Here is a 14,072-nt window from a genome sequence, read left to right as displayed (position 1 = left end):
TTGCACAGCATTTTACGTGGGTTTGACCACCAACAAGCTATCAACAAGAATGAATGGCCATTGGAAAACTGTGGCCAAGAACAAAGTTGACTGTCCATTGGCACGATACGCTGCTGACCTCAGCACGCTCAAGTTCGCTAGCTGCTTCACAACCCATGCCATCTGGATCCTTCAGTCGAATACCCAACACAGCCTGTCATACTAAGTTCTACACAGTTTCTGATGGCTTCATTTTACTCATTTGACTTTATCTTACCTACTATTTTCTTCATTAGGAATGTCGTAGCACAGCAAGAGTTATGAGGTTTTGTTCATTCTTCTCACTCAAAAGCTTACCCTGGACCTTACATAGGTGGTAATTCACGTTAGTTTCATAGAAGGGAAGGGGTGCAGGGGGAGACTCAATTTCTTACAAACTAAAACTCTACATTATTGAGAAACCATGTTTAGTAATCGCCACACATATTAATGCTATTTTTTTTTATTGACACTGGCTACAAAGAAAAACCATCACTAGATGTGTGAAGATACAACACTATTGGAAGCTTCTGAATTTTTATTATTAGATCTGCATCATTTTACCACATGACTGGGCAGACTGCATCGAAATTATATACATAAATATGAGTTATTTACAATTTTTCATGTAAGATATAAAGAAAATTTTTCACAATAAATACATATGTAACATGAAAACATTATTATTTTGTCCATTGACTTTTTTGACTGTTGAAAAAATCTCCAAAGAGAACAACATGTGCTGTTTCACATCCTGTTCAATTTTTCTTTTGAATAGTCCTGGTGGCAGACCACTGCACTGCTCAAAACAGTGTGCCGAACATTTTTAGAACAACCATTGGAAAACTATCTTGTGTTCCAGTCAGTCGACTGCTTGGAATTTTGATGTTCCTCCTGTTGTGGGTGTCATAAATATGTATTTCTTGCCTCATGCTGAAAGTCACTTCATTTTCTTTTACACTGCTAAGGCATAAAAAAACACACTAGCTGAAAATGGTTGTTATTCCTAACTGGTTGAATGAAGGTTTGCAGTGCTCCATTCTATTGCTTGTTGTGATGATTCTGAAAGCTTTTAATTTGTAGCATTAACATGTTTTTATAGCTTGAAGTGTGTCCCCATAACAGCAGGCCACAATTAACGTGGCTATGAAATAGAGCATAATAAACTGTTACAAGGCTCTGGTCAGTTACTACACCCTTCAGTCTTCTTGGAAGCCATAAGAGAGCTTGAAGTTTGCGCATGCAAATGAGCATTAGTGCACACACATGACCCCCCACCCCCCAAAACACAAACTCTCTCTCTCTCTCTCTCTCTCTCTCTCTCTCTCTCTCTCTCTGCATTCATTTATAGTTTGCTGTCAGTCATGAAGCTCGGAAGTTGCATTCATTTATAGTTTGCTGTCAGTCATGAAGCCGGGCAGTTTGACAGGCTCTGTATTAGCCTCGCATCCAACATAACTGAGGCTGCATAGTAGAAGGTGTGTTTTTCCTTTTACCTTCATTCATTTTATTTTTGATGAACCACTTTTTCATGTTTTAAAAAAGGACATCTGTTGCTAGTAGAGCTTGGCAGCAGTTTTCCATTTGGCAAAAGGGGTAGTGTAATCGGCAAACTGTAACATGTGGTTGTCACAATCTACACTGGTGTCCAAAATTAAAGCAACAAACTGTTATCTCCTCATGTTGTGTCTAGTTCATGGTATTATCAAACAAAATATCAACAGATGCTGTACAGTCATGTTCTGCCTGGAAGATAGCATTCCGGTCAATGGACAACCATGTCAATGATGACGTCAGAACACCTATCCAAAAGGGTAGTGTTGGCCGGGTAGTCCCATATCCATTTCGGCAACATCTTGGGACCCCATGTGCCGTTGTTGCAAGGTGGTGTGGGCCCAGAATTCGTATAGATGGACGATAATGTTCAACCTCATAGAACACAGGTGGTTGATGTTTTCTTGGAAATGTAAGATACTGTGTGCATGACTTGGCCTGCTTGCTCTCCCAATTTGAATCCCAAAGAGCATGTCTGGGATGTGCTATGGTCTCAGCACATTAACCCGTTGTCGGAATGTTCACTATGTGATCAAAAGTATCTGGATACCCCCAAAAAGTGCTGCCACCTACTGACAGATACTCCACCTCATTGAACTCAGTAGTCATTAGACATAGTGAGAGAGCAGAATGGGCCATTTTGCAGAATTCACGAACTTCGAATGTGGTCAGGTGATTGGGTGTCACTTGTTTCATATGTATGTACGCAAGATTTCCACACTCCTAAACATACCTAGGTACACTATTTCCAAAGTGATAGTGAAGTGGAAATGTGAAGGGACACATACAGTACAAAAGCATACAGGCTGACCTCATCTGTTGACTGACACACACTGCCGACAGTTGAAGTGGGTTGTAACGTGTAACACGCAGACCTCTATTCAGTCCATCACACGGGAATTACAAACTGCACCAGAATCCACTGCAAGCACGATAACAGTTAGGTGGGAGGTAAGAAAACTTGGATTTCATTGTCGAGCGGCTGCTCATAAGCCACACATCACGTCGCTAAATGCCAAATGATGCCTCGCTTTGTGGAAGGAGCATAACATTGGACGACTGAACAGTGTGGAGTGAAGAATCACGATACACAATGTGGCGATCCAAAGGCAGGGTGTGGGTACAGCGAATGCCCGGTGAATGTCATCTGCCAGCATGCATACTGCCAACTGGACTTGGACAGGATTTGTGATTGGTATAAAGAATGGCTGCTAACTCTAAATATAGATAAATGCAAATTAATGCAGATGAATAGGAAAAAGAATCCCGTAATGTTTGAATACTCCATTAGTAGTGTAGCGCTTGACACAGTCACATTGATGAAATATTTGGGCGTAACATTGTAGAGCGATATGAAGCGGGGCAAGCATGTAATGGCAGTTGTGGGGAAGGCAGATAATCGTCTTCGTTTCTTTGGTAGAATTTTGGGAAGATGTGGTTCATCTGTAAAGGAGACCGCTTATAAAACACTAATACGACCTATTCTTGAGTACTGCTCGAGCGTTTGGGATCCCTATCAGGTCGGATTGAGGGAGGCGGGCTGCTAGATTTGTTACTGGTAGATTTGATCATCACGTGAGTGTTACGGAAAAACTTCAGGAACTCGAGTGGGAGTCTCTAGAGGAAAGGAGGCGTTCTTTTCGTGAATCGCTACTGAGAAAATTTATAGAACCAGCTTTTGAGGCTGTCTGCAGTACAACTTTACTGCCGCCAACTTACATTTCGCGGAAAGACCATAAAGATAAGATAAGAGAGATTAGGGCTCGTACAGAGGCATATAGGCAGTCATTTTTCCCTTGTTCTGTTTGGGAGTGGAACAGGGAGAGAAGATGCTAGTTGTGGTATGAGGTACCCTCCGCCATGTACCATATGGTGGATTGCGGAGCATGTATGTAGATGTAGAACTGTAAAATTTGGAGGTGGTGGTGTTATGGTGTGGTTGTGTTTTCCATGGGGGGGACTTGCACCCCTTGTTGTTTTGCTTGGAACTGTCACAGCACAGGCCTACATTGATGTTGTAAGCATCTTCTTGCTTCCCACTGTTGAAGAGCAAGTTGGGGTTGGCGATTGCATCTTTCAACATGATTGTATACCTGTTCATAATGCACAGCCCGAGGCGGAGTGGTTACACGATGATAACATCCCTGTAATGGACTAGGCTGTACAGAGTCCTGACCTGAATCCTACAGAACACCTTTGGGAGGTTTTGGAATGCCGACTTTGTGCCAGGCCTCACTGATCTACATCAATACTTCTCGTCAGTGCAGCACTCCATGAAAAATGGGCTGCCATTCCCCAAGAAATCTTCCAGCGCCTGATTGAACGTATGCCTGTGAGAGTGGAAGCTGGTATCAAGGTTAAGGGTGGGCCAACATTACCGATGGAGGGTGCCACGAACTTTTAAGTTATTTTCAGCCAGGTGTCTGGATACTGTTGATCACATAGTGTATGTGCAAATCCGTCAAGTTGGGCAAAACGGAGAACATTTTTGTCTACCATTATGCATGTTGTAGTTGCTTATGCTCTGTGTTCTTTACAATGTTTCTACTTTACTATCACCTGTGTACACTATTTTGAGGCAAAATAAACGTAAATTTCCAAAATCCACTTGTTGCTTTAATTTTGGACACCGGTGATTATCATTTACATAAATAAGGAACAGGAGAGGTCCTTTGGCAAATCCCTGGGGTACACCTTTCTTCAGCTTTTGTCATCGGAGATGGTGCCACAGACTGATACTACCTGATTGAAGATTTGCCAGAACAACACCCCCAGTACCATAACACTTTAGCTTATCAAGCAGTATCTTGCATGAGGTGTGATCAAATGCCTTACTGAGGGCACACTTGATCTGTTTTCAAATCCCTGCCTTCTTTGTACCTGGAATGATCAAGTAGACTCAATCATGGGTACCGCAGGTGGTAGACTTTGGTTTATTGGCAGAATACTGGGGAAATGCACTCTCTGCCATGCGCTTCACAGTGGTTTCCGGAGTAGATATATAGACATACAGAAAAGAGTGCACCGGCCTCAAATATTTTATCTCATCATCATGAGCAGTTTTAGGTCATTATACTCATCTCCAGATGGCAACATGTTTTAGTATTGTCACAGTTGTCAGCAGCCTGGTACCTGCTTCTATATTGCACACAAATATTTATGTTAGTGCAACTACATGTGCTGTAAGAATGATACATGTATAACATATAGAAATATGCCATTTAACTGTATAAAGTAACTGCAAGCCTATTATCATATAAGTCATCCAAACAGCATGTAAAACAGCACTAACTACATAAATATTATCACGCAGAACAGGAGGAGATGATATGCTGCTAATGAGTCTGACATAGTACCAGCACTAAAATAAGTGCAGCCTTCTGAAGATGGTCACAGTGGTCCAAAACCCCTTTGTGGTAAGAAAATTCATGGCTGGTGGTAGTCTTCCTCAGCAATCCCTAACTGAAACACTGCCACAGAGTCAACAACATCCATGCATCTTTTTATACTGACTACACTTTTCTGTACATAGAGGCATGGTAAATGTTGAATATTTAGTTACTGCTTGGAGGGTGTTAGCCTCAAACTGTTTGTAATTATTCTAACAGCTCGTTTTTGTTGTGTAAAGACTGTTTTAAGATTTGTCTTATCATGACCGCAGAAAGTGAGGCCATAGATAATAGCAGTGAGAATGTAAACAATTCCACTACACTGCTTCCTAGCCAAATTAATACTTACACATAGTGCAAAGCAATCACAACTTAACTTGTTAGTGAGATAGTGCATGTGCGCCATCCAATCTAAATTTTCATATATATGGTCACCTAAAAATTTAGTGACTGCTGCTCTCGTAACATCTTTATTTTGTATTCTGATGTCCAGGTCAGTTTCTGACTGTTTTCCTGTAACTGAATAATTAGTTTAAGAAATATTTAAGGTTAACTTATTCATTTTACATCAGTTTCATAAATATCCAAAACTATAGTTGCACATGTTTGCAATACCTGGTTTATATAAGTTACAACAACATTTGTATCATCAGAAAACATGGTTTTATGAGTACCACTGACTGGAATCTTGATGTCATTTATGTAAATTAGAAATACATGAAGTCCTAGAACACTTCCCTGTGGCACCCCAACTGGTACAGTCTGAAGCAGAGATCTGTATGCAATATACAATACTGGTACTTTGGTTTTTAATGTTGCCTGAGGTAATTTCTACCACCTTCTTCTATTACAGAGATTAGACCGAAACCATTTTTTCACATCTCCATGTATACCAATAGTGTAATTTGTCTAGCAAACTGTTATGTTGACCAATATCAAATGCCTTCAGTAAGTCCAAATTTATTCCTGTTGTACTGCTGTTTCTGTTTAATCCCATTACAATATTTTCAGTGAAATGGATAATAGCTGCTTCTGTAATCAGTCCTCTGCAAAAACCACATTGGTCTACAGACACAAGACGAATTTTTCAAGGGACTTTGTAATTCTATGTTTCGTTACTATCTCTATTACTTTTGAAAACATAGATAACAAAGCTATTGATCTGTAATTTCCCACTTCATATATATTGCCCTTTTTATACAATGGTTTTGACTTTTGAAATTTTTAATCTTTGAGGAAACACTACTTCTGATAATGATATACTTATTATGTGTGAGAGTGGTTCTGATTTGACACTAGCACATTTTATTATGACTGAGAACCTCTGATTTATTTATGGGGATTAGCAATATCGAATTATCACGTTGTTGTCTTCGAGCGGAGGTTCCACTATACTTAAAGAAATTTTTACTCAGGCTGACCGGGGTATTTAGAAAAAGCGGGGAGGGGACGGCTGCTGGTTACACCCTTCCCCAACGGATGTGGGCTGGTTTCACAGATTTCATAACCTTAAAAAATGAAAAAAAATTTTTTTTTGTTCATGCCTGGTGACTGCGAACATTTCTTGGCGGCTATATTATTCGAACCTTGAGGCAGCACTATATCTTATTTCACATGGACAAATATATTAAAATAATGAAAGTGGCAAATTGAACTGTTGTCAGTGTTAATCAACGTTTACCTTCATATGATGCAATGTATCCCTTGTTTCTTCTCGGCGGTTGTGAACTGTGTCTTGACATGACAAATGTTAATGTTGAATGGAAAACAAACAAACCTAGATAATGACTAGATTATTGTGTAGAGAATAACTTTAAGAACCTGGTGTGCTTCTGCTCATACTTATTAGTTTGCGAACTGCTGCACTGGGACGTCATGTACTTTTAACTTAATTCTGTGGACACATGAAGTGAAAATGACTTTTATGACCTGTGCAAACACAAGCTTATAATCATATACTATACATTTTGGGAAAATATGCGGTTAACACACCTCCCTTTCCAGAAAACTGCTTACAAATTACAGTTAGTTACAGCCGAATTAGATTTTGCGGCACATTTCACGTGTTCACATGAAATATACAAATTTATTACGGAAACTGAGAATAAATCACGTCTAGTTTTAACTAGGTCTTACCACATTTAACCGACCTAAATAAGAACATTTGGCTATGTGAAATAGAATCTTCAAAATTCTCTTGACGCTAAACATCTACAGTAGCCGACTCGGCACTCGCTATGCGCCGGATTTGAAAATTTGGCGATTTCTGCTTGTTCCCGCTAATGTATCAATGCGCAGCAGCTTGGCCTTAATAACATTGGAGAGTTTGTCTCAAATGATCCATAATATTTTGGTTTATTGGCGAATAGTTTACAGCTTTCACATATTCCATCTTTTTTAAATCGATCTTTGTTATAAGTTCGTACCTACCTTTCGGTTAACAACGCCCGAATTTACGTAGGAGTGGCAGCGATCTTGCATAACGGAGGTGGTCTACACCTGCTAGCGGAAAGCCGGAAATCCTAATGGTAGGAGAGGTGATTGATTCATCTAATCACAGGAGTCGGCATAACGAAAAGTGATGTGGTTGTGCGCTTCTGGACGGCGTATTAAAAAATGCTACGGTGAATTGACAGGGAAGAGTTTTCAACAACATGATGCTGTTCAAAAAAATGTTAAGCTCGACTTAGTAGCGACACTACAGGTTTGATATAAAAGTTGGAACATCGGTATTTTTGTTTTAAATCTGTCAGATTTTGCTTGTGTCGCATCATAATAGCGTACTTATAATTTGCATGAATGTCCTCCCATTCATTTACGTAATATTTGCAGTACAGGTTATAAGATAGTTTTAGGATTTGAATGTAAGTTATGGCAATAGTAAATACTTTCTGAAAACCATTAATAATTATTAGAGCAGCACTGTGCATGCTTATCTTGCAGAATGTTAGTTTATTACTGACTGATTTTGTTAACACCTCTTTCAAATTTTTGTAACTAACAGTAATTACCCCCTTTGTTTCCTCCCTAGGTCGCCAGAAAGTATGATGTGCATAGTGTATTTATTATTCATTAAATGTCAGAAGTAGTAGGAAGACTGTGCTGATCATTAATATCAAGAGTCACAATGGATGAATGGACTTTAAATGATTTGCTGGAATGCTCAGTGTGCTTAGAAAGATTGGATACAACAAGCAAAGTGTTACCATGTCAACACACTTTTTGCAAGAAATGTTTGGAAGAAATTCTAAATCGGCATAAAGAATTACGATGTCCAGAATGTCGTATATTAGTGGATGTTAAGATTGAAGATTTACCACCAAATGTGTTACTCATGAGAATTTTAGAAGGCATGCGAAATGCAGCACCAAAGAAAAGGAACACTGCTGCCATTAGGATGCAGGGAGGAAATTATCCTCAAACTCCAATACACCAGACACCCTCGGTGCAGTACCAGATGACATCACAGGCAACTACTATTACTACTACCGAAAATATTACTGTGTCTCATGCAATACCCAAACAGCAGTTGCTACCAAATTTGTCTTACGCAAAAGCTTTATACGATTATCGCTCACAGGAGAAAGGGTAAGCTGTAATGGATAATTTTGTGTCCCCATTTGTACAGAGTTTAATTATTTGTTATTATCTTCAACTTTTTATTGCGCAGGGATCTGAATTTTAAAAAGGGTGATATAATAATACTACGAAAAAGAATTGATAGCAATTGGTACTTTGGTGAGAATGGTGGGTGTACCGGTGTTTTCCCATTAAGTTATGTTCAGGTAAGTGTATGTTGCAATTAAAAAATTTTCTCATCTTATTAAGAAAATGTTTGAAGCTGAAACTTCATTTGTTTGACGATTTGTAACCGACTGAACTGACTTTTGTACATTTATTAACTAGTCATATGTAAGAAAGTAAGCCTCTTCTGTCCTTTGAGTATATGGTGTTAGGGAGATATACAGCCAGTGAGTATAAAAGGTATGCATGCTGTGCTGTTCTGTCTACGGTTCACACATTCCTCATGATTTTGAGAAACAGTGTGGTTCTTGCTTAGGTAAGCTTTTGTACAGACCTGTTGTCAGCCTTATAGTGCATTTTTCATTTGCACTATGTGGGCGTATGTGCGCACATGTTCTTGTTCTTAGGGTGTTCTGTGTGTGTTTATCTGCACTTTGTGTTTTAAAAGTTTTGCGGCCTTTGCTTATCTTAAAAAATGTAGTACGGATGCTAAAGATCCTGCTGTCATTCAGTGACAACAACACCACCACCACCACCACCACCACCACCACCACCACCACCACCACCATTATTTGTTTGTACTGAATGCACAATATAACATGGCATTTCTTGTGGTGGATACTCGCAGTGTAAGCTACCAATTGCTGCCTAGTACAGTGGCTGCTGTAGTGGGAGGAAGGGTGTGTCTCACTCTGTCTCAGTGGAATGTTAACAGAATTTTGAAAATTCGTTCTAACTTCATATGTAATGTCTTAAATGATATACAGAACACATCATTGATACAGGGAATTTTTCCAGGTAGATTAAAATATGCAAATTTTAAACCTCTTTATCAAAAATGTGACAAGAAAGACTTAATTACTGATTTTACTTTTGCATGGAGCCATGGTCATATAAAACTTTTTGAAAGATGTAACTGCCAGTACAACTGGTTTTATTCGACAAGCTAGATTTTGGCCTTAGGCCATTATCAACTGTTACAATTATTAAAAATCATTAGACTTGAGTAGAACCAAGTCACAGTCAAAACCTGTAACTTTGTTTATGTAAACAAATTTTGACAAAGGTTAATGCAAGAACATTTATGTAATAGGCTAATTAGCTGGCAGTTAGGATGGCTTCTGCACTTGATATGGTTGTGAATAAAATGACAAAATTACATGTTTTAAACTTTGCTACTCTGTGTCTAGGCAGCCACCCCTAGTTAAAACTTAAATAATTATTGTCACAATATTGTGACTGGTAATGGAAATATTTCTACACCCTATAAAGGAACAGTCGTGGAATTCAACAGCATTCACTATGGATAAAATTCACATTTTTCCAAAATATTAAAAAAAGCAATGTACTTGGGTAGTCTCACATTTAAGTAGGCGTAGAAACAATTTAGGATATTGCAGTTTGAGTTCAGGAAGGATTGCTGACTGAGAATGCTAGTTATACGTTCACTCACCAGAGATTATGAGCCTTATGTAATAAAATATTGCCAGTTGTTATTTTTTTGTGATCTTTCCAAGGTATTTGGCTTTGTAGATCACAATACTCTCTTGGAAAAAACTAAAGTTTTATGGAATTTATGACTTTACATACAACTGGCTTGAGTGATACTGTAAAAAGTCGTGCTGAATAATAAAATAATGTTGGAAGGAGAAAAAAAAATTATTGGCTGAGAAGAAATCACAAAGGGAGTTCCACAGAATTCAATTTTAGGTCCACTCCTATCTTTGTACATGTGAATGACCTTCCACTTAACATTCTTCAAGCAGAATTTGTACTTTTTGCAGGTGATACTAGTGTTAGAATAAAGCCGTTAGAGAGGAAGCAACTTTTTCAAAGAATTATTAAGTGGTTCTCTGAAAATGGACACTCACTAAATTTTGATAAAACACATCATATTCAGTTCTGTACAAAAACAGACATAACTACAATTGATGTAGCACATGAACAGGAGTCTGTAAATATAGTAGATTGCTCCAAATTTTTGGGGTTACATATAGATGAAATTATGAACAGGAAGAACCGTATTACCAAACTGCTCAACAAGTTCAGCTACTTTTGCCTTTCATATAATTGCTAATCTAGGAGGGGGGGGGGGGGGATATCAACCTCCTGACACATTTGGCATAGTAACATCTCTAGGAATTATTTTCATGTGGGTAACTCATCACTTAGACAGAAAGGATTGATTGCACAAAAGTGAGCAGTAAGAATAATATATAGTGTCCACGTGCATCCGTCATGTAGGTTCCTTTTGAAGGCATTTTAACTGCACCTTCGCAATATATATATTTGCTAAAGAACTTCATCAAAAATAATGCTTCGTGATTTGAGAAGAATAGTGATGTTTAAAAGTAAAACACCACAGAAAAAGACTTTTATTACCTGTTATGGAAGTTGTCAGTGGCCCAGAAAGGAATTGAATGTACAGCAACAAAAAATGGAGCATTTACACAACAACATAAAGTGACAGAAACAAAGCAAATTTTAAATGTAACATAAAACCACTTCATGTGTACACTTTCTCCCAAAAAAAAAAAAAAAAAAAAAGGGGGGGGGGGGGAGGGGTTTGAAATGCAGTCACATGAGTGAATTATTAGGGCTAAAAATATTGTTAATTAATGTTAACATTATCTTCATCTATAGATATCCTGCAAACTGAATTTTCCACATTTTGATAAAAGAATCATTCAAAAGATCTCTGTAACATGTAACTAACAGACCAATTTCCTAGCAGATCAAGCACCACATAGGAGTAAATGTTGCGTTCTTAATGCTGACTAAAATGGAACATTTCTATGATGATGTGTGCTGTATTAGTTCCTAGCTAAGGTTGGCAACAGGTGCAGAAATCTGTACTACTCTGAAGTCGTCAGACATCCATACATTCCTTCGCTCCCAGAAAAGTGCCAAGTTAAATTTTGCATGAGTGCCAAGTTAAATTGTGCATGTAGTATTAAAGAGTTCACACCAATAGCAAGCTACGGTTCATGCACTATGTGTGATAATTATTTTATAGGTGAACTTTGAAGGTATCTCATTTTTTTCGTGAACTGTTGACTCTGTAAGAAGCATTCTAAATTGGTGGTGTTAGTGATTTCTTTGGATATTTAATGTGAGAAGAGTAGTTTGTGGTTTTGTAAAGAATAGTACATGTTGTAACTCTATGTTAGTTTTCTCATTTTCATTATAATTGTTTCTATATTACTTACTATTTTTCAGGTGATCACACCTCTGTGTTCAACGCAGCCACAGTGCAAAGCACTTTACGATTTTGATGAAGAGGGCTGTTTGTCTTTCATTAAGGTGTAGTAATTTGAGTTCTTGAAAAGCATTGTTTATATATGTGTGTATATGATGTGGAACATTTTATTTCAGTTACTTATTTCTCAACAGGGTGAAATTATTACTGTTATACGCCGTGTTGACGAGAATTGGGCAGAGGGAAAACTTGGTGAAAGGATTGGAATCTTCCCTTTGGCTTTTGTAGATCTGAATCCAGTTGCACGTTCTCTAATGAAGCTGTCTACAAAGTATGTAAGATTTTTCATAAATTTTCAGATTGTCATCTTTGTGGTATGTTTAGCAATACAAGCTGTTTTGCTATAATTTAATTTTGAGATAAGTAGTTCACAAAACAGTGTTAATGGTATTTCAGGTTGGAATACCAACAATATGAGAAAAAGATAGATTGCTATTCACTGTAAAGATGACGTGTTGAGAAGCAGATAGAAAGACTTACACATTTAGTTTACGGCCAAAACCTTCTTCAGAAAAGCACACACCCACACACACACACACACACACACACACACACACACACACACAAACACACACAAAAATAAGAGCAAGCTTATCTCACACATGCATGATCGCTATATCTGGCACTCTGAGTTGTAGGAGTAGGGTGTCTGTTTCAAATGACTGAAGCTTCCTTTGAACTGTTCTGCAGCTGTATCACCTGAGTCATGGGATCGGTTAAATGAACCAGTTATTAATTTACTCTGGTTGTGAAGTATAGCCTCTATATGTTCTAAGTCACAGGAACTATATATGTAGATTTCATTACAGGGTTAACTATTACGGACAGCAATAAACACTCCACCACAATTGTATTTAATCTATTCTTTTGAACACCATTAGGTCCTTCATAAAAATTTTGGCTGTACTTCTCTCTGGCTTTAGCCAGCTTTCAGAAGCTGTAATGATTTGAGCTGCAGTGTTTTCTTTAAATGCTTGGAGCTCTTGTTCTTTCCTAACATAGCTATAACAATTTACAACTACAGCACTGATAATTGCTTAGGTCTACCCTTGTCCTATTTGTACCTTGCACCCTTTTAGACTGAAACTCTTTCTGTAATTTGCTGAGACCTTGTCAAATGCCCAGTGCCCTCCACCCCCCACACAGCCCCTGCTACCTGTGTAGCTGCTTCCTGTGTGTAATGAAGCCCTGACCTATTAAGTGGAACCCAAAAACACACCACCCTATGGCGCAAGTTGAGGGATCTGCAGTCTACTCAGTCACGAAACTGCGTGAGACTCTTATTCAGACCCTCCACTCTGGTTTGTATCAAAGGTCTGCACTTGCTGCCTTTGGTGATGCCACAGATGGCAAGCTATGCCGTCATCTTGCAAACAAGACTGGCGGCACTCTTCAAGACTTCAGATAGCTGTCTAAAACCATATAGAATCTCTTATGATCCAATGCTACACACATTGTTAGTACTGACTTGAACCACCACCTGCAGTTGGCTAAACTCCATGCAGTTCATGGCATCTGGAAGTACCCTTTCCACATCTGGGATGACCCCGTCCGGTATGCACATAGAGTGCATGCTGGACTTTACTTCCCTTCTTGGCAGCCATATCCGTTAGGGGTCTCATGCATCTCACAATGGAGCTCCCAACTGCCAATAATCCCTCCCTCTGTGACAGTCCAGATTTTACAGGCTGAGAGGCTTCCTCCGAAATAGGGCAAGTGATTGTATCTGGATCAGGATCTTTATCAGACATCATTGATAGTACCTGAAACCTGTTTGTCAGATGAACTGGGGAGGCCCTTCGATAGCTCTGAGCCCTTAGATTGTCCCCCCCCCTCCTCACCCTCCTTGTGAAAATTAATCTCTTGCCTGCCACATCTTGGAACAGCCTCCCACTTGACCAAGGGTGAGGAGTCAGTCTCAGTGCAGGCTGTATCCAGGGCGATCACAGTAGTCTACTGACTGGAGAACTTGTGGGATGTGTTTGCTGTCCCTCGGATCCCCACTCCTACCCCCCCCCCCCCCCCCCCCCCCTCCCTCCTCACAGTGAAGCTGCTGTGAATGACAGTCACCAACTGAGCTTGGATCTTAACACAGCAAATACAGCCCC

General features: G+C 39.1%; 1 protein-coding gene across 1 annotated transcript in view; it reads left to right on the top strand.

Moving 5' to 3' along the window:
* The first annotated feature begins 7,385 nt into the window (after positions 1-7,385).
* Positions 7,386-14,072, top strand: part of LOC124804996 (E3 ubiquitin-protein ligase SH3RF1) — a 213,527-nt gene continuing 206,840 nt past the window's right edge. The window contains exons 1-5 of the mRNA XM_047265392.1: positions 7,386-7,665; positions 7,993-8,549; positions 8,632-8,746; positions 11,925-12,008; positions 12,099-12,235. Of these exons, the coding sequence (XP_047121348.1) occupies positions 8,089-8,549; positions 8,632-8,746; positions 11,925-12,008; positions 12,099-12,235 (797 nt within the window). The 5' untranslated portion in view covers positions 7,386-7,665; positions 7,993-8,088. The remainder of the gene's footprint in view (positions 7,666-7,992; positions 8,550-8,631; positions 8,747-11,924; positions 12,009-12,098; positions 12,236-14,072) is intronic.

Source organism: Schistocerca piceifrons, chromosome 7 (genome assembly GCF_021461385.2).
Source record: "Schistocerca piceifrons isolate TAMUIC-IGC-003096 chromosome 7, iqSchPice1.1, whole genome shotgun sequence".
NCBI classification, from domain to species: domain Eukaryota; kingdom Metazoa; phylum Arthropoda; class Insecta; order Orthoptera; family Acrididae; genus Schistocerca; species Schistocerca piceifrons.
This window is presented reverse-complemented; position numbering and strand designations above follow the sequence as displayed.